Source organism: Echiichthys vipera, assembly GCF_963691815.1.
Source record: "Echiichthys vipera genome assembly, chromosome: 17".
Classification (NCBI taxonomy): domain Eukaryota; kingdom Metazoa; phylum Chordata; class Actinopteri; order Perciformes; family Trachinidae; genus Echiichthys; species Echiichthys vipera.
In genome coordinates this window covers 27,249,631-27,277,498 of record NC_139842.1, presented here as the reverse complement: position 1 = coordinate 27,277,498, position 27,868 = coordinate 27,249,631, and the positions used below count along the sequence as shown (strand labels likewise).

The 27,868-nt window shown below is 43.5% G+C and overlaps 1 protein-coding gene across 1 annotated transcript; it reads left to right on the top strand.

Annotated features, from left to right (window-relative positions):
* Positions 1–18,308: 18,308 nt before the first annotated feature.
* Positions 18,309–26,291, top strand: pex12 (peroxisomal biogenesis factor 12; the record flags this gene model as incomplete). Its single annotated transcript, XM_083931762.1, has 4 exons — positions 18,309–18,433; positions 22,432–22,559; positions 23,978–24,507; positions 25,868–26,291. Exons 2-4 carry the CDS (start codon positions 22,437–22,439, stop codon positions 26,289–26,291), a joined length of 1,077 nt encoding a protein of 358 aa, XP_083787888.1. The 5' UTR covers positions 18,309–18,433; positions 22,432–22,436.
* Positions 26,292–27,868: the final 1,577 nt, after the last annotated feature.

Sequence of the window (27,868 nt, the reverse complement as noted above, 5' to 3'; positions counted from 1 at the left end):
GTTTTAACACAGTTCATGTACAGAGTCTTGTTTTCTGCTTTTTGCAGGCTTAGTTTTATTTTGGTGGTGTTCTGTAGTAGGGGGCCGCTGAGCTCTGTGAAATCGGGGCACAGGTGGATCTCCGGGTAGGGGTTGGTCGGATCGGGCTCAGCTTCTCTCCTGCTGCGCTTGATGAGGAGGACCTTCTCTCTCGCCGTCAGCCTGTTCCTCCATAGCTCCAGGCTCCTCTGCACCAGCCGGACAGACCGCACCCCCAGCACCGAGCCCAGAGCCCGGCCGTCCGTGAGCGCGGGTCCTGCCACATCCACCAGCTGGCCCAGGCAGACCATCTCGGACCTGCACAGCGCCCCCATCAGCCCAGGCACGGCACTGCAGCAAACATCCAGCCTGGCACCACAAACCAGAGGCTCCTTCAACAACCAGTACAGAGAGTTACAGTGTCCGCTCCTTTCACTTCTAAACAGCCCCCAGGATTTAAAAACACCCTGATAAAAAGGAGGTAACCCGCCTAACTTTAAAAATTTAAAATCAGTTAAAAACAGAGCAGCATCCAGCCCCAGGTTGTTGACACGCCTGAGTATACAGCTGGTCACGCCTCTCCACACCAGATCCTCAGGTCCAGTCAGAAATCTCTGAATGAACTGGATCCTGAGGGTGGCTGTTCTGCTGGCCAGGTGGACTAGGCCCTGGCCCCCCTCGTCTCTGGGTAAAAACAACACTGCTTGAGGAACCCAGTGCTTTTTGCTCCAGAAAAACCTCACCATTTTTGCCTGTATTTGAGCAATGAGCCCTGAGGGAGGGTCCAGACAGGCGAGCCGGTGCCACAGTAGAGAGGCCACCAGGTTATTTAAAACAAGGACCCTCCCTCGAAAGGACATCTGAGCGTGGATCCACCTCCACTTAGCCAGTTTGCTGTTGACTTTTTCTACAATGTTTACCCAGTTCTTTCTTTCTGTACTGCTGTTCCCGATGTGCACGCCTAGATAGTTCAAGCCTTCTCTTCCCCACGTCAGGCTTTGAGGGAGAACGGGGAGGCCCTCCCGCCACTCGCCAACAGCAAGGGCCTCGCTCTTTCCCCAGTTCACCCTCGCAGCCGACACATGAGAAAATTTGTCTATCACATTGTTTAAAACACACACATCTTTTTGATCTCTTATAAAAACAACAACATCATCAGCATAAGCCGATAAAACCACACTACTGCTAAACCCAGGTAAAATCAGGCCTCGCACAGATGACCTTATCTGTTGTAGGAGGGGTTCCAGGGAGAGCGCATAGAGCATCCCCGACAGAGCACAGCCCTGCCGGACACCTCTATGCACCCTAAAAGGAGCACACAAGCTGCCATTCAACTTCAGCACACTCTCAATGTCACTGTACAGCACCTTGATCTTGGCTATGAGACCAGCGCTGAACCCAAACCTCTCCATGACTCCCCAAAGGAAGTCGTGTTCAACGCGGTCAAAAGCCTTTTCTTGATCTAATGAGATCAACCCAGTGTTCATGCCTAATGAACTAGAGACCTCCAAAACATCCCGAATGAGGTAGATATTGTCTACCATGAGCCTGCCGGGCACACAGTACGTCTGGTCCCGGTGAACAACCTGCTCCATGGTTCTTCTCAGCCTGCTGGCTAAGACCTTAGACAGGAGCTTGTAGTCAGTGCAGAGGAGGGAGACGGGCCGCCAGTTCCTGATGTCTAATAAATTCCCTTTTTTCGGAAGGAGAGTGATGATGGCTCTGCGACACGATAGAGGAAGTGATCCCAACTCCAGGCTTTCGTTAAACACCTCAAGGATGTCCTGGGCTAAGATGTTCCAGAAGGCTCTATAAAATTCCACTGTGAGTCCGTCTATGCCTGGAGCTTTTCTCCCCTGCATACTCTGCAGCGCAGCAAACAGTTCTTCGGTCGTTAATGGGCTGTCAAGCTCCAAATTTGCCTCTCTGGACACGTGAGGAAGTCCTTCGCAGATTTCGTCCATCAGTTCTTTGTTTTCCTTAACCTCACTCTTGAATAAAGAGGCATAAAAACTGACAGCTCTCTCTCTGATCAGGCCCGGCTCCCTCAGCTCCTGTCCTGTCTCAGCCAGCAGGGAGTGGATTTGTCTCCGCTGGCCTTGTTTCTTCTCCAGGCTGAAGAAGAAGCTCGATGGAGCATCCATCTCTGTTATGGATTGAACCCGGGACCGGACTAGTGCACCTTGTACTCTAGTGTCCAGCAGGTTGGCTAAAGTAACCCTTTTAGTCTTGAGGATTTCAATACATCCTCGATCTCCTGTGGACTCGCTCACACACTCGAGATCCACAATATCAGTCTCCAGATCCTTAATAGATCTGGTGATGTCACGTGTGACATTGAGCGTGTGCTGCTGACATAGAAGCTTAATTTGTACTTTGCCGTGGTCCCACCACTGCCTCAGACTGACAAACTCTGTTTTTTTCTGTTTAAAATCATTCCAAAAAAAGCTACAAGCCTCTCTAAAAGATTTATCCACAGTTAAAACAGAGTTAAAATGCCAATAGGCGCTTTTGGGTAAAATGTTCCTGATAAAAACGTCACATAAAACCAACGAATGGTTAGTAAAACCCACCGGTAAAATCTTACACATTTTAATAACACCCACTTTATGTTTAAAAACATAAAAACGATCCAGTCTGGCGAAAGAGATTCGGTTATCTCTAACGTGGGACCATGTGTACTGTCTGCAGCCCGTGTGCATCCTTCTCCACACGTCCACCAGGCCGCGGGAGGAGACCAGCTGCCTCAGGGCACGCTGGGATACTGGATGAGGCTCTGCATGGTTGCGATCTAAAATCTCATTTTCAGTACAGTTAAAATCCCCACCCACGAATAAATAATCCTCCGAGTCACAGCTGCTTAAAACATCATTCACTGTTTCAAAGAAGCGCTTCCTCTCTGTACCGTTGTTGGGAGCATAGATGTTGATAAGAACCACGTTAAAATGTTCAAAACCAGCTTTAACTAAAAGACACCTCCCCTCAACGACATGTGTGACCTCCAGAGAGGTGGGAGTGAACACTTTAGAGAGCAGGAGGCCCACTCCTCCACTGAGGGTGGTGTTATGGCTTAAAACCACTGATCCTTCCCATTCCCTGCTCCAGTCGGCCTCATTCCCGACATCGCTGTGTGTTTCTTGGAGAAAGAGGACATCGATGTGTTTTAGTTTAGTCATCTGGAAAACCACTGCCCTCTTTCTCATCTCCCTAGCACCGTTTATATTTAAGCTGCCTACTTTAAAAAGATCCATAATGATGAAGGTGTTAAAAACCAGACTAAAAACAATCAATGAAATAAATAAAAATAAAACCTGTTCCTTCATCGTCATTAAAACCCGAGCTGCTTCCTGACTTTATGGACTAGTTTCTGTAGTCTGAAGACTTCCTGATCCGTTAAGTCTGACTCCTCTTTGTGTCTTATCACGTGTCTGATGGAGTCATAGAAGCCCTGCAGATCAGGGAAGTGATGCTCCAGGTTTAAGTTTCTCAGACCTTTAGTCTGCTGTAAAAAAGACTTGACTAAGTCTGCAGGATACACCTGAGCAGCAGTCCGCGGAGTGAGCGACAGGACACTGCTGTCTGACACACACCCCTCACTGTCACTGCTGTCACACAGAGCTGCTCTGTTTTCTGCAGCACTCACTCTACCTGCCAGTCGACCAGCTTTTCCACCCGCCTCCACAACCAACATGCTCCTCCTCTTGCTGCGCCGCTTAGGAGGAGCAGGCGCCACCACAGCCTCACTGGCCTCCATCTCCTCAGCTACTGTGTTTCCCTCACACAGCTCACCTGTCACCTCACCTGTGTCACACAGCTCACCTGTCACCTCACCTGTGTCACACAGCTCACCTGTCACCTCACCTGCATCACACACCTCACCTGTCACCTCACCCACTTCACACTGGTCACCATAGACCTTAACCTTTTCAAACAGCTCACCTTTTACTTTACCTGCCCCACTTTGCTCACCTGCAGCCTTGTCTGCCTCCTCCTCACCTGCCTCACCCCCCTCCTCTAGTTCACCTGTTATTTTGTTTCCCTCACCCACTTCACCAGAAACACCGCCTGTCTCTTTCCCTCCACCTGTTTCCCCCACACCCGTGTCCACCTCACCTGCCACTTTACCTGAAGAAACACCTGACTCACCATCCTTACCTGTCGCCTCCCTGGTTTCATCTCTTACCTCCGCCCTCTCCCCACTCACCTCAGTGCTCTCTTCATCCTGGCTCTGCATCTCCGCCACTTCCTTTTCTGCAGACCCTTGATCTTTATTTTGCCCCGCAGCTCCAGCCCCCCCGCCGATTACCGCGGCCACACGCCGCACCGCCGGTACGGGCCGACCGACGGCAGCGGCAGTAGCGGGCGCCGCAGCAGCGGCCGCCGCCGCCGCCGCCGCGGTCACGCCTGGGGCGACCGGTGCGTTGCGGCCGGGACAAGCCCTGATTAAATGTCCCTCCTGACCACATCCAAAACATTTCACAGTGGACGATGTTGCAAATAGTACATAATCAAAATCATCCACTCGGACTCTGAAACAGTAGTCAAACTCCTTGTCCTTGTTGGTCAGGATCATGAAGAGCTGCCTGCGGTGAGACACCACATGTCTCAGCAGCGGAGACTTGCAGCCTGACAGCACCTTCCTGACCGGGGACACCACTTTCCCGTGTCTGGACAGTTCTTTTATAAGGAACTCGTCACTGATGAAGGGGGGCACGTTAGAAAGGGTTATTTTTGTGGCCGGTAGTATCAGCCGTGTCACCGGCTCAAACAGCCCGTTTACCGTGATGCCCGTCTCCACCAACTTGTTCACCTGTTCCACTTTAGCCAAAAACAGAACCACTGCACCATTCATGCGGGCAGCGGACTTCACAGATCCGTCCCCGATCATCTCCCCCACAGCCAGGGCGACCTCCTCCACGCTGCACGGGGAGCCGGCTCCGGTCTTGATGCCGTGCTTCCGCGTCAGCGCGGAGAACCCGCTGCTGGACGCCATCCCTGCTCCTCAGAGCGGGAGGACAAACAAAAGACTCACAAACACGAAACTAACCACGACAACACGACAACAAAAGACACCAAACTGACACAACTACATTCATAAACACACTACACGGAAAAAAGCCCGACAAAAGTCGGTAGAATTTAGGAAAAAGATCCAATTTCGCTCCGCTCCTTCACACACACTCCTTACAGGAAGTAGAAGAAGAAGAAGAAAGCACGGCAACTAATGTTTAAATTCAAGAAGCTTTATTTATCCCGAGGGAAATTATTTTGCAACAGTTCAATACAAAGGTGGGAAAGGGTCAGAGTAACAATAAGCATAAACATAAGTCAAATCAAAATAAAGCTAACGTAAAATAAATCAAGCAATGAAACTAAGTGTGACAGAGTGCAACAGACATCGTGGTTGAGCGTAGGTATATACAATATACAACAATACGCACTGTGCAGTTTAGCAGCAGATTGAAATGAAATAAGTACAAACTAAATAAGTGAGAAGGAGCGATAAGTTATAAGTGTTAAAAATGTTAAAAATGTAGCAGCATTTCCTACAGAACTAAGTGACAGTATGGCACAGTGGAGTGTAGCAGCATTTCGTACTGAAGTAAGTTACAGTAAGTTACAGTAAACCACAGTGAAATGTAGCAGCATGTCCTAAAGCACAGTAAGTGTAGCAGCAGATAGTTACAGTACCATTAAATAAATAAATAAAGTGATGTAGTGGTGATATAAAGTGACAGTGTAAAGTGTAGCAGCAGTAAGTTACAGTACCACAAAATAAGTGATGTAGTGGTGGTATAAAGTGACAGTGTAGTATAGCAGCATTACTTACTGAAGTAAGTGACAGTACAACTGAATAAAGTGGTGCAGTGATGGTATAGAGTGACAAAGGGACATTTTCAGGATACAGTGTCTCCACTGTTCCTTACCTGACCGGGGGGAGATGAATTATAAAGTTTGATGGCCGCCGGAAGAAAAGACTTCCTCCGGCGTTCAGTATTACACCGGGGGAGAATGAGTCTATGACTGAAGGTGCTTCTGCTGGAAGTCAGCAGATGGTGGAGAGGGTGAGAGTTGTTGTCCAGGATGCTGTGCAGTTTAGACAGCATCCGCCTCTCAGACACCGCCACCAAAGAGTCCAGTTTGACCCCCAGGACGGAGCCAGCCTTCCTGACGATCTTACCGATCCTCTTGGCGTCTGCTGCCCTCAGTCTGCTGCGCCAGCACACAACAGCAAAGAAGATGGCACTGGCTACCACCGACTGATAGAACATCCTCAGCATGGTGTTACAAACATCGAATGACCGGAGCCTCCTCAGGAAATATAGACGACTCTGGCCCTTCTTGTAAACAGCCTCAGTGTTCTTGGACCAGTCCAGTTTGTTGTCAAGGTATACTCCAAGGTATTTGTAATCCTGGACAACATCCACAGTCACGCCGTTGATGGAGATGGGTTCCTGTGGAAATCCACCACTAGCTCCTTAGTCTTGGTGGCGTTTAGAATCAGGTGATTAGCTGCACACCAGTCGACGAAGGAGTCCACAACGCCCCTGTACTCCTCCTCCTTCCCCTCACTGACACAGCCAACAATTGCAGAATCGTCAGCAAACTTCTGCAGGTGGCAGGACTCAGAGAGGAACTGAAAGTCTGAGGTGTACAGGGTGAACAGAAATGGGGAAAGAACAGTACCCTGTGGAGCTCCAGTGCTGCTGACCGTCCTGCAGTCTGACATACTGTGGTCGACCCGTCAAGTAATCCGTAATCCAGGAAACCAGGGGAGGGTCCACCTGCATCGCCGTCAGCTTACATCCCAGCAGAGCAGGCCGGTTGGTATTGAACGCACTGGAGAAGTCCATGAACAAGATTCTCACTGTGGTTCCCGGTCTGTCCAGGTGGGCGCAGGCACGGTTGAGCAGGAAGATGATAGCTTCCTCCACACCTAGTCTCGGCTGGTAGGCAAACTGTAGAGGGTCCAGTGATGAGCTGACCAGGGACCGAAGAAGTGAAAGGACCAGCCTCTCCAGGGACTTCATCAGGTGCGATGTCAGCGCCACCGGTCTGTAGTCTTTGGAGGTGCTGGGACACACCTTCTTTGGTACTGGTACCAGGCAGGATGTCTTCCACAGCACAGGGACCTTCTCAAGACTCAGGCTGAGGTTGTAGATGTACTGCAGGACTCCACACAGCTGGATCGCACATGTTTTGAGGACCCTCGGGCTGACACCGTCGGGACCTGCTGCCTTGCCTGGGCGGAGTCTGCACAGCTCCTTACTCACCTGCTCTGCGGTGAAGGTCTGTCTGCTGTGTGTGTTGGTGGGGGTGGAGAGAGGTAATGGCAGGGGGGAGGGGACAGGTGGGGCAAAATCAGGAAGGAATTGAGGGGGAGGTGTCAGCAGGGTTGGAGGTTTGGAGGTGGATGGTTGTGGAGGAGCCGTGGGGGGGGGGGGTGATCCAGAGCCCTTTTGTCAAATCTGTTGAAGAACAGATTCAGCTCATTGGCACGTTCAGTACCACCTCCTACTGTCTGGCTACCAGATGGTTTGTAGCCAGTGATGCTATTGATGATGATATTTGGGAAACAGCGTACAGTCACTGTAGGAACAACGCTGTCCACACAGATATTAATGTATCCTGTTATGCAGTCCGTGAGATCATCAAGGTCCTCCCCATGTGAATTACAGAGCAAATCCCAGTCTGTGAGTTCAAAGCAACCCTGTAAAGCTTTGTCAGTCTCCTGTGACCATCTCCTAACAGTCCTGGTGGTCACAGGAAGCCGCTGGACTTGGGGCTCATACAGGGGCTGCAGGTGGATGAGGTTGTGGTCTGATCTTCCAAGAGGAGGAAGGGCAGTGGAGCTGTAAGCCTCCTTAACGTTAGCATACAGCAGGCGCCGCGTTTGCAGTCGGAGGAATGTAAACAACCAGAACGATCACGTGTGAAAACTCTGTGAAAACTGTAGTAAGGCCGAAGACTCACAGCAAGCAGCTCAATGTCCGGGCTACACACACGCTCCTTTACAGTAACATGTCCAGGATGACACCACTTGTTGTTAATAAGAATAGCAAGTCCCCCACCTTTTCTCTTGCCACTCTCACGTTGACTCCTGTCCGCCCGAACGGTCTGAAAGCCGTCCACAGTTACGTTAGAGTCCGGGATGTCCTCGTGGAAACCGGAAGAGAAATGGCCGGTGTTGAGATCAACCTGCAGTTGCCTCCCCGGGTCTTAAGCCTCTTTTTAAAAACCTCAGCAGTCTCTGCGCCCCTGAGGCTCTCCGGCAGGTTGTTCCACAGTCGGGGCCCATCACAACCGAAAGCCGCCTCCCCCCTGCTTTTTTGAACTTACCTGTGGTATGGTTAAAAGGCCGGTGCCAGAGGACCTCAGGGTCCGCGGCGATAAGGTAAAAGCAAATCAGATAGGTAAGAAGGCCCAAGACCGTTAAGTTACTTAAAAACTAGTAGAAGAATTTAAAAATCAATCAAATGCAAGGGGAGCCAATGCAGCGACTTTAAAACTGGTGTTATGTGCTCCCGCCCTCTGGTCCTTGTCAGCACTCGTGCAGCTGAGTTTTGTAATAATTGTAGATTCGAAATGCTCTTTTTGGGAAGAACTGAGAGCAGGGCATTACAGTAGTCTAAACGACAAGAGATAAAAGCATGCATCAGCACCTCTGTGCTGGCCTGAGAGAGAAGTGGGTGGACTCTGGCTATGTTCTTAAGATGGTAAAAACCTATTTTTGTTATATTTTTGATGTTTGGAATAAAACTGAGCTCAGAGTCAAAAATCACACCCAGATCTTTTACAGATTGTTGATAGTTTAAAATTCTTTAACTTTGGCAAAAGTTTCTCTTTCTGGCCCTCAGGACCAATGAGTAAAATCTCTGTTTTGTCCTGGTTGAGCTGTAGGAAATTCCCTGCCATCCATGTCTTGATATCTAAAATGCAGTTAAAAAGGACATCAATAGACCCTGTGTCATCAGGAGACACGGCGATATACGGCGTATCGTCAGCATAACTATGAAAAGCTGATGCCGTGCCTCCTGATGACATCCCCAAGGGGAAGCATGTAAAGATTAAAAAGAGTTGGACCTAAAATTGACCCTTGGGGAACACCACACTTTATTTTGTGAGTTTCTGAGGAACATGTATCCATACTTACAAAGAAGTGTCGATCGGTGAGGTAAGAAATGAACCAGTTAAGAACAGTACCAGAGAGGCCGACCAGGTTCTTCAGTCTATCTAATAAAATGTGATGGTCTACTGTATCGAAGGCGGCGGTTAGATCCAGTAGTACCAAGACTCTGAGTTCATCCTTATCCAAGTTGCATCTGATGTTGTTTAAAATCTTTAAAATAAAGAAAGTTTGCATTGCTTTGCTTTGTACAAATAAAAGTCGCAATAAATTTTTTAGGGATTAGTCGAAGTAGAATAGATTAAGTGGAGAGAGTATTTTGCGGGAGTATCGGCCAACGACCTGTATAGGTCCGGTATATACGATACACTTGAACATATTCTCTACCATGGCAGAGAATCGGGAAGATAGTTGGTGCAGTATGGATGAAGTGGAACAAGACGATGGGCACTGGCAGACGAGGATAAATAAAGCACAGACTAGGGAAGTGAAAGAGTGAGGAGAAATGAAATGTCGTGGTGAGGTTTGAAGAGCCAGGAGTGAAGAGTTTGGATCCAATAAAATTGACAAAAAGGATTAAGAATCAGGTTGGCGAGGTTAAATATGCTAAGCGCTTAACCAAGGGAGCTGAGAAATAAGAATCCGAGTCAGTTCTGATACAGTTCAGCATAAAAGAGTTGCCCACAGAGCTATACTTTGGATTTATGAGTTACAAGGTAAAAGAGTTCACTCATAAGCCAATAAGATGCTACAAGTGCCAGAAGTTTGGTCATGTAGCTAAACTGTGTAAAGGGACAAAAAGATGTGCGAAATGTGGTGGGGAGCATGACTATTGAGAATGTGGAGAGGGGGTAAGACCTAAATGCTGTAATTGTGGAAGGGGACACAGTGCGGCCTACTGGGGGTGCGAAGTAATGAGAAAGGGGACTGAGATTCAGAGTTTGAAAAGGAAGAATAGAGTTCATTATGCCGAAGCAGTTCAAAGAGTTGAACAAACAAAGAAGGATAATGAAGGAAATTTTAGAGGGGAAATACCGACAGGAAATGTGTGGGTACAGAGGCAAGAACATTTCAGAGAGAAGGAGAAAAAGGAGAGAGTGGAAAAGAGGGACTTGGTTATCTTTATTGCTGGGGTAATTAATGCAACAGCTGAGGTTAAATCTTAAACTGAAAGGATTCAAATCATTACAAAGGCAGCAATTCAACATTTGGGCATGGTAAACCTAATAAGGGAAGAAATAAGGGACTGTCTTGCTGTGCACTCAAACCAAGAAGTAGGGAAATGATATGTATTATGTTCATTTTGCAATGGAATGCAAGGAGTCTGTTGGCAAATGGTCAAGATTTTAAAAAGTTTATAGATAGTAGGAGTATAAAACCAGAAATAATGAGCGTTCAAGAAACATGGTTAAAACCTAGATTGTATTTTTGTTTTATCTGACTATGCTGTCATCAGACAAGACAGAACAAGGAAGCGGTGGGGGATGTGCTACTTTTGTAAGGAAGGGTGTTCCCTATAGGGTGTCTGGTACAGGGAAGGAACAAGAATATGTGGTAGAGGTGAGTATGGGCAGATAAAAAGAAAATAGTAGTCATTAATTATTATAACCCTTGTAAACAGCTAGCATTAAATGAACTAGAGGAAGTAGAAGGTCAGGATAGAGATAATGTTGTATGATGTGGAGATTTGAATGCCCATAATACACTGTGGGAAGGGGAAAAGACACAACAATGGGCAGGTTATTGAATAATTAATGAATGATAGGAACTTAGTTTGTTTGAATGATGGTAGAAGGACTAGGATTGATATTAGAACTGGTAAAGAGTTCGTACTAGACCTCACAATTCTGTCCAGTAGAATGGCTCCAAAATGTGAATGGGAAGTGCACGGAGAAGGCACTATTGGAAGTGATCACTACCCAATTCTATGTAAACTGGATGTTGATGTAAGGTTGAGCTCAGAAGATATACATGGAAGGTGGATTTTCAACAACGCAGAGTGGAAGCAATTTAAGGAAGAAAGTGATTTGTACATTAATTCAATCCAAAAAACAAATGATGTTGAAAGAAATGAAAGTGAGTCACGACACAGTTTTTATATGGCTGCAATGGCTTCAATACCAAAAAGTTCAGGTAAACTAGTAAGAAAAGTGGTTCCATTGTGGAATGCTAAATGTGAAGAGGCATTTCGGGAAAGGAACAGAGCATTAAGAAGGTTAAAAAGAACTCATAACTTTCAACATCTGATTGATTATAAACAAGCACAGGCAGTAGTGAGAAGGTCTAAAAGGCAAAGAAAAAGAACATACTGGAGAGATTATTGTACCTCAATTGGAAGTAAATGGACTTGTACTTATATAGCGCCTTTCTAGTATTCTGACTACTCAAGGCGCTTCACAGTGTCTGTCACATTCACCCATTCAAACAGACATTCACACTGATGGCAGTGGACAGCTACATACCATCTAATCTGGTCTAACCATTCACACCACATTTACACACCCATGCGCAGCACGGGGAGCAATTCAAGGTTCAGTGTCTTGCCCAAGGACACTTCGACATGTGGACCGGGGGGAGATGGGGATCGAACCACCAATCTCTCGAACAGAGGACGACCCACTCTGCCACCAAGCCACAGCCGCCCAGTACTATTAAGTACTATTAATATAAATGATGTATGGGGAATGATCAAGAAAATGGAAGGTAATAGAAGAAAATGGAATTATCCAATCCTGTCAGATGGAGAACAGTTCGCTATATCAAACCTAGAGAAAGCAGAAATGATGTTGAACACACTGAGTAAGGTACATAGTTCAAGTAATTTATCAGAAGAAGAAAGAAGGGGTAGGGAAGAAACAAGGAGTCCATATCCTGAGATTATTCAAAAGAAAGACAAAAAAGAGGATAAATATAATGTTCCATTTACACTGAGAGAGTTAAGAAATGCTTTGGATAAGTGTAAGAACTCGGCTCCTGGTAAAAATGAAATCTGTTATAGCATGTTAAGACATTTAAGTGAAACTGGAATTCAGAAGGTCTTAAATGTATTTAATAAAGTATGGGAAGAAGGAAAGATTCCTGCAGGATGGAAGGAGGCAGTTATTGTTCCAATAAGAAAACCAGGAAAAGATGCTAATCCAGCTAATTATAGGCCAATAGCTCTAACTTCTCACTTAGGTAAATTAATGGAAAGGTTGGTGAATGGAAGGATAATGCACTTTAAGAAAGAAAGGGGGGTGATGACTAGTTGTCAGAGTGGTTTTAGAAAGGGGAGATGTACTATTGATTCAGTCACATGTCTTGAGGATGAAATAAGAAAAGCACAGGTAAAGAAAGCGACTGTTGTGGCAGTATTTTTAGAAGAAGAAGAATTCCTTTATTAGTCCCGCAACAGGGAAATTCAATTTTTTCACTCTTATTATTATTCATGTTACACACACACAGGAGATGAACTGGCGCCTCTCCAGCCACCAGTCAACACTCCATTCATGGTCCACTCAGGGACTCGAGCCAACCACCCTCCGGTTCCCAGCCAAGTCACCTATGGACTGAGCTACTGCCACCCCAAATGCCTTCCCATTTTTAGATGTGTAAAAAACATATAATATGCTATGGGTAGAGGGCCTTTAAATCAAAATGCATATGTTAGGAATTGGAGGAAATACTTTTAACTGGGTGATGGACTTTTTAAATAATAAAAGTATTCAGGTGAAAAAAGGGAAAGAAACATCTTGAAGGTGCTTGGTAGAAAATGGGACACCACAAGGAAGTGTGATTAGTCCATAACTGTTCAACATCATGATTGATGATATTTTTGCTAATGTTCAGCCAGGTATTGGAAAATCACTATTTGCAGACGATGGTAGCTTATGGAACAGGGGGAAAAATGTAAAGTCCACCCTGAAGAAGGTACAGGAAGCTCTAACACTAGTGGTAGACTGGGGAAGGAAATGGGGCTTTAGATTCTCTATTAAGGAGACTAAGGTTGTGTTTTTTACTCGAAAGAAAATAGATGAAAGTATAAAACTGGAGCTGTATGGTAGGAATTTGGAGAGGGTTAAACGTTTTAAATTTCTTGGTGTGTTTTTTGATACAAGACTTACATGGAGGGATCATGTATCAAAATTAGTAGATAAATGTAAAAAAGTAATGAATTTAATGAGATTTCTTGCTGGAACAGTCTGAGGAGCAGATATAAATTCTTTGAAGCAAATTTATGTATATTTAATCAGAGCATGAATATGGGTGTTTGGTTTATGGATCTGCAGCCAAATCAGTTTTGGCTGGATTAGATAAAGTTCAAGCTATGGCACTTCGAATATGTACAGGAGCTGTGCGATCCTCTCCAGTATGCTCTTTGCAGGTAGAAACAGGAGAAATGCCTGAAAAAAAGAAAGAAGAAGAAGAAGAAAGCAGCTTCAGGTTAACTATTGGGTCAGCTTGATGGGTCAAAGGGATGGCCACCCAGTTAAAATAACAATACAGGAAAGCTGGGAGAGAGAGGTGGCAAGACTCCCAAGTTTTGGATGGACCGGGAAGGCAGTGGCACAGGAAATGTCAATATATGATAAGAACTTTTGTACAGGAGTACTGTGGCCATCAGTTCCTTTATGGGAACTGGAGGTACCAAAGTTCGACATAGAGTTACTTGAGATTAAATCAGATAATCCTGAATCAAATTTGGTGCATCACTTCCAGTGTCATGTAATAGAACAATATCAAGATCACATACTAATTTTCACTGATGGTTCAAAGGATCCAGAAATCGACGTTACAGGAGCAGCTTTCGTTGTGCAGGGATGGAATGCCCAAGCTTTTAAGAGAACCTCAAATTTCCTAAGCGTGTTCACAGTGGAATTATATGCAATCCTGATGGCAGTGCAATGGACAGAGCAGATCCAGAACCATAAAGTTTTGATATGTAGTGACTCTGTGTCAGCTATCAATAGTGTTGGGAAAGGATCATCAAAGAGTCGTCAAGACCTTGTATATGACATTCTTCTGGCAATAAGAGATGTGAAAAGGAGAGGGGTAGAAATATAATTTCTATGGGTCCCAGCTCATGTCAGTATTGCAACAAATGAAAAGGTTGATAAGTTGGCCAAGGAAGCTGCTCTAAAGGAAACTGTAGATTTCAACATAAATCTATCAAAGGCAGAGGGTAAAAATATAGTTTGGCAGGAAACCATTTTAAAATGGCAGCAGCTCTGGGAGCAAGAAAACAAAGGCAGGCACCTATTCGCATTATCTAGTAGGGTAACTGACTTAGTTAACATCTGGAAAAGAGGGGGGTTTAGACGTAAGGAAGAGGTTATTATTTCTAGAATGAGAATTGGTCACACGTATGTGAACAGCACTTTGTTTATTCTAGGAAAACACCAGAGTGGCTCGTGTTCCTGTCTGGAACCTGAGAAAGTACAACATGTTTTGGTGTCTTGCAGAAAATATGACCGCCAAAGACAAGACCTTCTTAGAGAATTGCGAAATATTGGATTAAAAGAAGGAACTCTTAAAAGTATTTTGGAATTGGGGTCAAGAAGGAGGGGAAAAAGCTGTTTTTTTTCAGATCCTTAAAAGACACTGGGCTGTATAGTAGGGTATAGAGCACTAAGGTGCTAGTCCCATAGGTGGCAGCAATGCAACTTTTGGATGCCGGCTGTCGTAAAACCGCAAAGAAGAAGAAGAAGAAGCAGCAGCAGCAGAAGAAGAAGAAGAAGAAGAAGAAGAAGAAGACGAAGGGGGAGGAGCATAGACATATAAAGAGTAGATGCCGCATCGAACGTTGGGCCGCGAGAAATGCGGCCGCCATCTTGGACCGGTCATCCTACCAGATTAGTTCTATGAGTGACTCGTTGAGCCTATGAGTTGAGCAGCAGAAGGAACAAGATGCCAGAGCACTGTGCAGCGTATTCCTGCTCTAATCTAATATTACAATATTACAATTCATAATCAGTACGGTACAGTACAATTTTAAACAATTATACATAAATCCATGCATTTTTGAATGTTATAGTGAGTCCCTCAGGCTGTGGCAGGTAGATAAATATTTAGCTGCCAGAGGAGCTGCTGTCCCTTATTTTATTATTATTATCTTGTCACAGTAGAGGCGTGGAGATTAGCCTCTGTGGGAATGTTAATGTAAATGGATTGCACATTTCCAGCATTAGGTCAGCGGAGGATGTGCTGTGGTTTCATGAGAGGAAGACACTTCAGAGACAGTTAATCTCAGGTCACCTCAGATATTCTCAGTTTTGTTTTTTTTAAATATTGAACATGACATTGAGATGAATTATGAGATAATTTTTCATGTCATGTCACTTTTTTTTTTAAAGTTTAGACTATCAAAGGAGAAGTGACAGAATCTGACCAATATCCTTTGCTGTTAAACTGTTTCATCAAACAGGAGCAACATGATGTGGGGTTTATTATAAAGAATTAATTAGAGATTTACGAGGCAAGCGTGAACATGTATTTCCACTCGATATTCTCACAGCTGAACAAAATGTTCCATACATTTTTACTTGGTTCTCCACATCTCCACTTAAAGCAGGACGAACGTCACATGTTTGTAAACCAGAGCTGATGAGTCCAGGCTTTTTTAGTTCAGTTGTACCAGAGAAGTTGAAACAGTCTGAAAAGAAAAAATCATACATTTATTTAACTAAGGAAAAATCTTAAATGGTTTGTATAATTTAAAATGGATATTACTGAACTATGCCCCGTGTTTTTGTTTGCACATTAAATACAATTACTACATAATTAAAATATGTAATAAAGAAGACATTCACATAATTAGACCTTGCCTAAAAACAAAGGACACAGTCATTTTAGATACTATACAAAGTACTCCTACAACATCACTTTCTTTACCAATTAGAGCTACACTCAAATTGGTAACTGTGCAAGAACAAAACAGTGTGAAAATGATCGATTTAACAAAATTTTATATATATTTTTATACCACACACACTCGCTCAAATGTGGACCCTCCCTCTCCTCTCCACTACCACGACTATGCGACTGGCAGAGCATGGATCATTTCTGAATATTTATAAACATATAGGGTTCGGCTCTTGTTTTTTTAGTGCTTTAAATGAAAGTGTGTCTGTTTGACTTGTATTTAGATGTGTCCAAAATGTCATCTCTCTCTCTGACCTAATTGTATTGATACTCTTGATTTATATGTATTTTAATTTTCTCTGAGTGTGCGTGTGTGTGTGTGTGTGTGTGCGTGCGTGTGTTTGTGTGTGTGTGTGTGTGTGTGTGTGTGAGAGAGAGAGAGAGAAAGAGAGAGAGTGAGTGAGAGAGAGATTTATGTATTCATGTATGAAATATAGCCTATTAATACTCTATAAATGATTTCTCTTGTTGTGTTTATATTTATAGTGTTTGCAAAACACCTATCATACATCACATATATCATATATCAGAATATTCTATTACTGTTAATCCCACTGTGAATATTAAAATACGCTGAACCGTGTCCTGTCCTTACACTGAGTGGAGCGGGCGACCGGGCCAAGATGGCGGCTCCACCGCTCGTCAGCGCCAATAGGCCCAACGTTCGATGAGGCGTCTACTCTTTATGTCTATGGGGAGGAGCATAGACATACAAAGAGTAGACGCCTCGGACACATCTAAATAAACATCTAAAAAAGTCAAACAGACACACTTCCATTTAAAGTACTAAAAAAAAACAAGAGCCGAACCCTATATGTTTATAAATATTCAGAAATGATCCACGCTCTGCCAGTCGCATAGTCGTGGTAGTGGAGAGGAGAGGGAGGGTCCACATTTGAGCGAGTGTGTGTGGTATAAAAATATATATAACATTTTGTTAAATCGATCATTTTCACACTGTTTTGTTCTTGTTTTGAGTGTAGCTCTAATTGGTAAAGACAGTGATGTTGTAGGAGTACTTTGTATAGTATCTAAAATGACTGTGTCCTTGTTTTTAGGCAAGGTCTAATTATGTGAATGTCTTCTTTATTACATATTTTAATTATGTAGTAATTGTATTTAATGTGCAAACAAAAACATGGGGCATAGTTCAGTAATTTTTAATTTTTAATTTAAGATTTTTCCTTAGTTAAATAAATGTATGATTTTTTCTTTTCAGACTGTTTCAACTTCTGTGGTACAACTGAACTAAAAAAGCCTGGACTCATCAGCTCTGGTTTACAAACATGTGACGTTCGTCCTGCTTTCAAGTGGAGATGTGGAGAACCAATTAAAAATGTATGGAACATTTTGTTCAGCTGTGAGAATATCGGGCACAGAGTGGAAATACATGTTCACGCTTGCCTCGTAAATCTCTAATTCATTCTTTATAATAAACCCCACATCATGTTGCTCCTGTTTGATGAAACAGTTTAACAGCAAAGGATATTGATCAGATTCTGCCACTTCTCCTTTGATAGTCTAAACTTTTAAAAAAAAAGTGACATGACATGAAAAATTATCTCATAATTCATGTCAATGTCATGTTCAATTTAAAAAACAAAACAAAACTGAGAATATCTGAGGTGGCCTGAGATTAACTGTCTCTGAAGTGTCTTCCTCTCATGAAACCACAGCACATCCTCCGCTGACCTACTGCTGGAAATGTGCAATCCATTTACACTAGACCACATGTACGACAACCCCTCTCCTCCCTGCTTCTCCTTTCATATCTACACACAGGCATGCACACACACATCTGGCCGGGGGTAAATTAACTAACATTCCCACGGAGGCTAATCTCCATGCCTGTACTGTGACAAGATAGTAATAAGATAATAAGGGACAGCAGCTCCTCTGGCAGCTAAATATGTATCTACCTGCCACAGCCTGAGGGACTCACTATAACATTCAAAAATGCATGGATTTATGTATAATTGTTTAAAATTGTACTGTACCGTACTGATTATGAATTGTAATATTGTAATATTAGATTAGAGCAGGAATACGCTGCACAGTGCTCTGGCATCTTGTTCCTTCTGCTGCTCAACTCATAGGCTCAACAAGTCAATCATAGAACTGATCTGGGAGAATGACCGGTCCAAGATGGCGGCCGCATTTCTCGCGGCGTCTACTCTTTATATGTCTATGGGGAGGAGAACGAGGAGGAAGCGGTGGTAGTTGTCGTGGGCAGTGGAAGTCAATGGGGCAGTGGACCGTAGGCCTATGTATGTATGGCTAAAGACAGACGGGACATGAGCAGCATGTTTGAATGAGCGCGTGGTGCTGAAGGAGACGCAGTGCTAACTTCCAGCTCCGGTGACAGCTAACATTACCGATAACACAAAGGTAAGAGTTAACGTTACTGTGTGCGCTCGACGTTAGATCATATGGCTCTGGAAATACACAGTAACAACCCCCCTGCCCTTCCTCTTAAAGTATTTGACTACGGCTATAAAAGTATCTGACCAGTGGTGCAAGTTGTTCCTGGTTTGATCTGTAACTGGGTTGAACTAAAGCTGTCTATCCAACGTTAGCTCAGGTTTATAACCGCGGTGAAGTTGGTTTTATATTGGATATTCGACGGATATTCACTCCGGTTCCAGCCGCGACTTCACTGGGGTTTACCCGGTGTTGGCAGCAGGTGAACGGCCCCAGTACCTCACGCAAAGTCGCTGGAAACTGATTTAGGGACCGTACTTAAATGACTTCCCATAAATATATGAATACAAAACGACTGCATTTTTTCAATAACTTCCACATCATGTGACCCATTGACAACAAACGAGTCTCACAATTTGTAACTCAAGTGGACTCATAAGACAGGCCCATTGTATGGTATTTTAGTGCTTTTTCTATTTTTTATGAACAGTTATATTCATAAATTACCTTATTTTTTCAATAACTCCCGCATCATGTGGCCCAGTGACTCCAAACTAGTCTCACATTGTATAACCAAACTAATAAAATAAGACACACCACTTGTTTTTGCTATTTTAGCTTTTTCTATATTTATGAATATTAATATGCGTAAATTCTCTTTTTTTCAATAGCTTCCACGTCATGTTACCCAATGACTCCACACCAGTATCCAATTGTATCCTAAACTGGCAAAATAAGACACCACTGTATATGCTATCCTAGTGCTTTCTCAATTTTTATGAATATTAATATTCTGAAATGATCATTTTTTTCCTATAGTTTCCACATCATGTGACCCCAAACTAGTCTCACATTGTATTACTGAACTGATCAAATAAGACACCAATTCTTATGCTATTTTAGTGCTATTTCTATTTTTTATTAATATAAATATGCAGAAATTACCTTATTTTTTCAATAACTTCCATGCCGTGTGACCCAGTGACTCCAAACTAGTCTCACATTGTATTACTACAGTGATCAAATAAGACACACCACTTTACATGCTATTTTAGTGCTTTTTCTCTTTTTATGAATATAAATATGAAGAAATTACCTTATTTATTCCAATAACTTCCACATCATGTGACCCAATGACTCCAAACCACTATCCGATTGTATAACCAAACTGATAGAAAAAAGCACCCCCCCCCCTCCCCTTATATGCTATTTTAGTAATTCATATATGCATTGTAAGGTGACCTTGGGTGCCATGAAAGACACCCTCAAATAAAATCTATTATTAGTATTGTTATTATTATCGATTGTCATTTTATGATTTAGACTTTATGACTTAATGTAATAATTTACAAATGAAATGGCGTTTAATCTCAATGTTTCTTGTTAGCCATAGTTCCATCGTAACCAACAATGTCCCACATTAGAAAATAAAAGGCAGAGAACAAGACAAAAGGGAACTGAGCAGGATGGAGAAGGGGACAATAAGAAAGATGAAGGGGAAGAGCAGACTCCAACAAGTGAGGAAGACGAGGACAGAGAAGACAGGGACAGTACAGATGGTAGAGAAATAGGTGGATACTGATAGAGAGACTTTTGAGGACAGAGCAGGTCCCGAAAAGAACAAAAAACAGACAAAGAAAAGGAAGAGAGAAGAACATCAGGGAACTGGTCAGCATGGAGAAAGGGACAGTAAGAAAGATGAAGGGGAAGAGCAGACTCCAACAATCGAAGAAGACAAGGACAGAGAAGACAGGGACAGTACAGATGCTCAGTCTGACAATGACAGTGTAGAAGAGAGCAGAGAGGAATGTCAGAAGACTCTTGACCAGACATAGAAAAAAGTAAAAGTGGGAAATGAAAAGGACCAAAGCGCACAAAATCATATTGTCAACCAACAGGCTACAGAAGGTGCAAAGCAGGGCCAAAAGTTTTCAAAATTGCAATCCCAAGAAAACAATGGATCAAAGTAAAACCCAAACATGGGAAGAAAAGTCTCCATCCCCCATAAGCCTGTGAATGTTCTCATTCGTCCAGGTCATAGTTATCCTCAAAGCAATTTCAGTCAAAAACAACTGGACTGGTTGTTTGTCTAGGAAGACGTTTCACCTCTCATCCAAGAGGCTTCATCAGTTCATGTACGCATCTGACCAGGCTGGGACCTGGGACAGGCTGGGACCAGTCTTGTTCCTTGATTTCATTCTTGTTCCTGACTGTGATTGTTGCACACTTAACCTGATTCCTCCAGATAGATTGATTCTCATTGTGTCAGCATATCCATCTGGGAACTATGATTTGGAGATCCTATGGGAAGGGGCGAAAATACTGGTTGCTTAATGGATAAACCATCTGTCTATCACCAACATACAGGCCAAATTAACCAATCAGATCAACGAAGCGTATGACGTACTAACAGCGTGGAGGCAAAGCTCAGAAAGTAAACAATATGTGGGTAAAGGATATTTTCCGTTTGTGTAGAGTGAATTTACAAATCAAAGTCCCAATTTCAGGAGCCCGGTCCATATTCAACAGTAGGATCCAGAGAAAAAAAGAGTGTGCATCTATCCAAGTCAACATTACATTAAACAATCAAGAATCAGCGGCCACCTTGCGGAGAAGTGGTGGAGCTTTCTGTCAGAGGGTTGTTTTTAAATCAATATTTCATGTGAAGGATGGCTGAAATAACGGGCGTGAAATGCCCTAACCCTAACCCTAACCCTAACCCTGGGGAACTACGGGCGTTAAATGACACGCGAAAAGCTTAATATGCGTAGACATGCATGCGAAAAGTCATGAAAGTCATGAAAAGTGGCGTGCTATTTATACGCCCTCCCATGAGACCACGTAGCTCTCACAGACTGCATCTCGCGGTTCAACAGTGACACAAACTTTCGGCCATTTCCCTGAACTCTGTTTGCCTACTGTAGGTCGTCGAGGGTGCACACTCTGCGCCTACGCAACACACATACACACACACACACACATACACACACGCTCACCTGCTGTTGCTGTAGAGGTCTGTCTCGGGTTCACGGCCGAACCGAGGCAGTTCCGGATCCTGATTTAAATAGCGCTGGTTGGTGCGCTTCCATGGGTCAGCTGACTATATTAATATTATGATTTAAGATGAATGTATGGGGAATTGAGATGTTTTGTGTGAACAATGGCACAACCGTATGGAGGGTTGTTAGTGCCACACACTGACATGAAAGTTAATGGGGTTTTTTTTTTTGTGGTTGGGTATTCTATTTCCCTGTTTGTGTGGAAACCCCTGTGCTGGGATAATTGGTCTGCCCGGGGGAGGGGCCAAAGGGTATATATAAAGGAAGCTTTGCTCACTTGAGGAGAGAGCATTTTGGCTGAGAGGCATGTGGGTCCTAATTGCTTTTGTAAGTCCCGTTGTAAATATTTTTTGCTCTGTCTTGTTGTAAATATTTTTGCTCTCCTTCCTGTTGTAAATAATCCTGCTACTTTTTGCTTTGCCACCTCTGGATATTTTTGGGTTTTGGTGTCAATAAAAAAAGTCCTCACACTGAAGTTTTTCGACTGGGCCATCATCTATCAATCTCAAAGTCCGAACCCCTACAGTCACACCTGTGTATTTGGACGAAACAAGTAGTCCACCTGTTTCATCATAAAAAAACAAACAAGTTTGGACAATTTCTATAACATGAACCAAGATTCTGTCTGCCATCAGTTCTATCAGCATATGCCTATATATCAAAAATCCTTTTCATTTTTTTTCATATTTTCATACACAAGAGCAGTAACTTCTGATTCAAATATTGGTGGAGTGGTTCAATGCAAGTCTTTGGGGAATATGGAAATCCAATGAAAATGAATCTTCTTTTAGAAAAAGCTTGAAAAAATGTAAAAACATGACACACACCTCTATGTTGTTCAGAGTATTTCGCTATTGCTCCACTTGTCCTGCAGAGTAAAAAAGTGCTTATGTCGTGATTGTGCAGCAGCCATGGCAGAGGCCGGAGCCCACCTGACATCCACAGCTGTCAATGAGCAGCCATCAATCTTTGAGGTGCTGGCACAGGAGTCTCTGATGGAGGCTCTCCGACCGGCTCTGAGACACGCAGTCAAGGTGAGGGAGTGCCTGTTAAAGCCCAACAGTGTGTCTGTTTATTTTGTTTCAACTGCATTTGTATCAGATGATGATATTTAGGAACATCATTTTCTTAAGGAAAAATATGTACTGCAATTCATATTGTCTTCATGCAGACAGTACAAACAATATGATCTTTAGCTGCTGGTAAAGGGCACAACTTGTGCAACTTCATGAAATGCTAATTTCAAGGATAATCACTTTTCATTTTCATTTATTTATTTGTGCAAAATTAACAAGATTAAAGTAACACATGAATTACATAAATGCACAGGAAGGACAAAAGAAAGACTCGAGAACTTTCAAGAGATGCCCACCCAATGTTAAGATTCAAACATCAACAAAAACACATTACAAAAGCAAAATACAAGTAGATTAGAAATGTCTAAAGAATCTAAAAGAAAGAAGAAAAAAAGTTATTTACAAATAAAAGATTTACAAACAGTCAGTACTTTTTACACACTATCGTATGCTTTTGAGAGATCTTTTTTTAAGATGTTTTTTCAATCAATGTCATTAGGGCTGAGTGTCTGCGGAATAAAAAAGCCTTGAACTAGTCTGGTCTGATCATCCTGACTTAATCGGTTGCACTCACACCAAGCCAGGATCCGAAGGATTGGATATGTGAAGCCAGGTGTAAGTAATTCTGATGAGTGTGCGTTCACGGATTCCAAAGGAAGACCGCGAGGTTGAGCACAGATTCATTGATTTAGACATGGAAAGATGCGTGCAGCGTTCTACTCTGCGTCCAACAGCAAGAACTAATAGAAACTTAGGAGGAAGTGAAGCATGTCGTTAGTAAAAAGGAAATTCAGCCGTTTTTATTGAACAATGAGAGAAGGGGTGACGGGCAATATCAGACCTAAGCCAACCCACCCCACTCTACCACCACATTACACGAGTCAAAAACTAGCAGGACCTTTAAAATAGCCATGTCTCTTTAGAGATAAATCAGTCAAACCGTACTTCCTTTTGAACAATGGAAGTGCCTTGACTCCTCCTGTCCTCACTTTCACTAACTCACGCACGCTCACTGATGTCAGCCCCGGATTAATCTTTTTTAATACTGTAGATAAGCACGACATCTGTTGTTTCTGAAGAGCTTTCTCTTTCACTGCATTTCACCCCACTGTCACTCACACACGTTCCCCCCGCCCACCCCACAAACAGGGAGTAGCACATGTCACTTGTTGATGCAGTTTAACGAGACATTAGGAGCATTTGTTCTGATGCAGCACATCTCTGCTAATAGAAACCGTGCAGAATCATTGGCACATGAAAACAAGCCGGCTTAAATCAAGACTGACATTTTGTGATTAATCGTTGAGCCCTAAATGTGAGCTACAAAAAAATGTCAACCTTGGTTCTAACTACCCCAGTATTGGTTACCTTCTCAGGTTTTGGCAGAGTCCAATCCGTCCCGTTTTGGCTTCCTGTGGCGACGCTTTGACGAGCTATACCTGCTGCTGGACCTGGTCCTCCAGAACCACTTCCTGTCTCACTGCAGCGCCTCCTTCTCAGAGAACTTTTACGGCCTGAAGAGAGTTTCGGGAGGACGAGGACTTCTCCTGGGGCTGCACGGGGAGTCACACTGGCGCTCTCTTCTTCTTCTGTGCCTTGTGCCGTACATGCGTGCCAAGCTGGAGGCGAAGCTAGCCCGGCAGAGGGACGAGGAGGACTTCTCCATCCGGCTAGCACAGACCAGGAGCCAGAGGCTGTACCAGGCGGCCGTGGCAGCATACCCCTACGTCAGCTCAGCCTGGCAGGCCTGGATCTTCTGCCAGCAGCTGCTCTTTATATTTGGAGTCTCCCGGACCCATAATCCCCTGCTGTGGCTGGCCAGGGTCAGACTCGTACGACTTACCCTTCTAGATATCAGAGACATGGAGCTGAAGACCAGCAAAACTGGCAACCCAGCTGAGGAGCGGTACGTTTTTTTTAACCATTTAAACACATTCTGTGTGTGAGTGAGAGAAAGAAAGAAAAATAGCTAGCCATTTGGGACCAGGATATATTTCCAGCAACTAAAATTTGAAATGAACTTATTTGTCCATCTGCCACTGTGGTTGGAAAATCTACCAGCCACTGAAGAGATTATCATTGTTTTTCAGCTGCTGAGTGAAGCCAATCCAGCAGCCACTTGCATATTTTATGACAAACCTGTACTGTAACGAGTGACAGAGTGAGCTGTACCCAGTATGCCATTCATATTTTCTGAAACTGTCACTCTATCCTAGGGGTGTGCATCATCTTTTGTATGTCGTGCCAGTCGTAATCTCACACGCATAGAGACGGTTTGGCTTTGAAAACACTGATGAGTTTAAAAGATGCCAATCTGCAAAATATGTCAGAAATCGGTTTCCGTCAAAATGGCTCGACAATTAACTTGTTTCACCATCTGAAAATTAATCACCGCACAGAATATGAAGATAATCAGCAGTTGACCACGGCCGGCCAGCTAAGGTACCGACCAGAAAACCTTAGAGCACAGAAGTTAAATGTGTCTCTACATTCTAATGCTCATGCCTTGTAGTTCAAATATGTAGTATTTGAATATTAAGTATTTCTAACCTTAGGGGGAAGTTTAAAATGCTCTCATGATAGATTTTTTTGGTCGCTGTGCAATATTTTATAAGGTAAATCCTACAAGCCATTTTGAAATGGTTTGCATATACTGGGGATTTCAGGGTTTTTGTAATGTACTTACTTGAATGACTCAGTTTGAAGTTACATAATACCTATTTTTCTTAAAGAAGTTGTTTTTGTCAAACTTATCATTAACATCTAATATACTATTAACAAGAGAGAGCTGGTACGACAAGCCTTTGATGCTTTAACAAACACGTTTTTGAGGGATGAAAAATATCGCCAATTGTCCTTATCTGCAAAATGCCCCCAAAATATCAGGATATTGATTTTTGTTTATATTGCACACCCCTACTATATCCCGACAGCACAATGAGACACATTGTGTGAAAAAGTCAAGTATCTTTACCTCCACCTGCTCTTCCTGTCTGCTCCTAATGGCATCTGCTAGAATCAACCAATCAGAGCAGAGGAGTCTCTGACACAGTGTTAGTGACTGTGCTGCCTAGTTTTACAGTTTGTTTAGATATAGTGACAAATTCAGAAAACAGGATGAAAGAACATATTTTTATAGAAAGTTACAGAAAAACAGTAAACCTGGAAGAATAAAGACAATTTTTAAGTTAGGAATGTGCATCATATGTTTTCTTGCAAAAGCTAATAAATCAAGCACCTTCATTGTATTGCTCTTCTGTTTGCAGCTTGGTGCAGAGAGCGTGGTTGTTGATGTCACAAGCAGTGCGGGGCATGGGCATGTCCCTGTCTACCTCCCTCTCGTTTGGCGTCTTTTTCCTACAGTTCCTGGAGTGGTGGTACTCCTCAGACAACCAGAGCACTGTAAAAGCCCTTACCTCCCTGCCTGCTCCTCCACCCCCCCTCCACCTGCAGCAGGACTCTCCTTCCATCCCAGCCAATCACAGCAAAGAGTCTCAGCCTGGCTATGACAGCAGGAACTGTCCGCTGTGCCGGAGGCTTCGCACAAACGCCACTGTGCTGTCCACCTCTGGCTTCGTCTTTTGTTACCGCTGCATCTACATGTATGTGAAAACCAACCGCCGCTGCCCCATCACAAGATATCCCACCGAGCCACAACACCTCATCAAGATCTACTCACCAGAGAGCTAGACCACATCAACTAACCACATATCCAGGTTTACTTTCCCACTGCAAACTCTTTCAGAAAGAAAGGAAGTGGCCTTGTTTTTAAAGAACTCATCATGAGGTGATGAGTCTGCAGGGCTCTGTCCTTCTAATGTACATAGTGTTTTCTAATTGTTCGGTAATGGCAGCTGTTTTACATGTGATCAGCTCAGCTCCTTTATAATTTAATAAATTCTTCTTTTTTCTAATTGTGACAACTGAACAGTTGTCTGTGTTGACCTTCTGAAACTCTACTCTATGTACGCTGAGCAATAAAAAGCTAGTCAGTGGCAAGTTGGTGATTGTATGCTTTGAGTTTGTTCCCTCTGTATGTGACGAACACATTTTTTACAGGTGGATTCCAGTATTTAACTGAGGATATTAAAAATGGTATTCCTTAAGATTTGAGATGCGTTGTTTCGCGGCCACTGATGCCTTCACATGCTCCACACTGATAAGAGTGTCAGAAGAGAGAAGGGGATCGACCTAAAAAGTGCCACTTATTGTGCACCGTATTTGATTTTAGCTCGGTAAACTTGCCACAGACAAGTCCACATTTTTGATTGTTTTTTGAAATCATGGACATTGTGTCCTCCGGGCCAAATAAGGAAAAGGGTCATTTACACATCTGTGGAGGCCCCAGTAATGCTGAAAGGTTCCTACAGGTTTTGGAGCAACATTTGCTGCCGTCCAAGTAACATCTTTTTCAGGGACATCCCTGCTTATTTCACCAAGACAATGCCAAGACACACTCTGCACGTGTTCCAAGAGCATGGCTTTGTAGTGAAAGAGTGCAGGTACAAGACTGGTCTGCTGCAGTCCACACCTGTCCCCCATTCAAAATGTGTGGAGCTTTATGACGCACAAAATATAACGACGGAGACCTCGGAGTGTTGAGTAACTGAAGTTGTACATCAAGCAAGAATGGGAAAGAATTCCACCTACAGAGCTTCAACAATTAGTGTCTCAGTTCCCAAACACTTATTGATTGTAGTTAAATGGAAAGGTGATGTAACACAGTGGTAAACATGCCCCTGTCCCTGCTATTTTAGAATGAGTGAATATTTGTAGAAAAAACTATAAAGTTTATCAGTTTGAACAATCACAGCAAAGAGTCTCAGCCTGGCTATGACAGCAGGAACTGTCCGCTGTGCCGGAGGCTTCGCACAAACGCCACTGTGCTGTCCACCTCTGGCTTCGTCTTTTGTTACCGCTGCATCTACATGTATGTGAAAACCAACCGCCGCTGCCCCATCACAAGATATCCCACCGAGCCACAACACCTCATCAAGATCTACTCACCAGAGAGCTAGACCACATCAACTAACCACATATCCAGGTTTACTTTCCCACTGCAAACTCTTTCAGAAAGAAAGGAAGTGGCCTTGTTTTTAAAGAACTCATCAGGAGGTGATGAGTCTGCAGGGCTCTGTCCTTCTAATGTACATAGTGTTTTCTAATTGTTCGGTAATGGCAGCTGTTTTACATGTGATCAGCTCAGCTCCTTTATAATTTAATAAATTCTTCTTTTTTCTAATTGTGACAACTGAACAGTTGTCTGT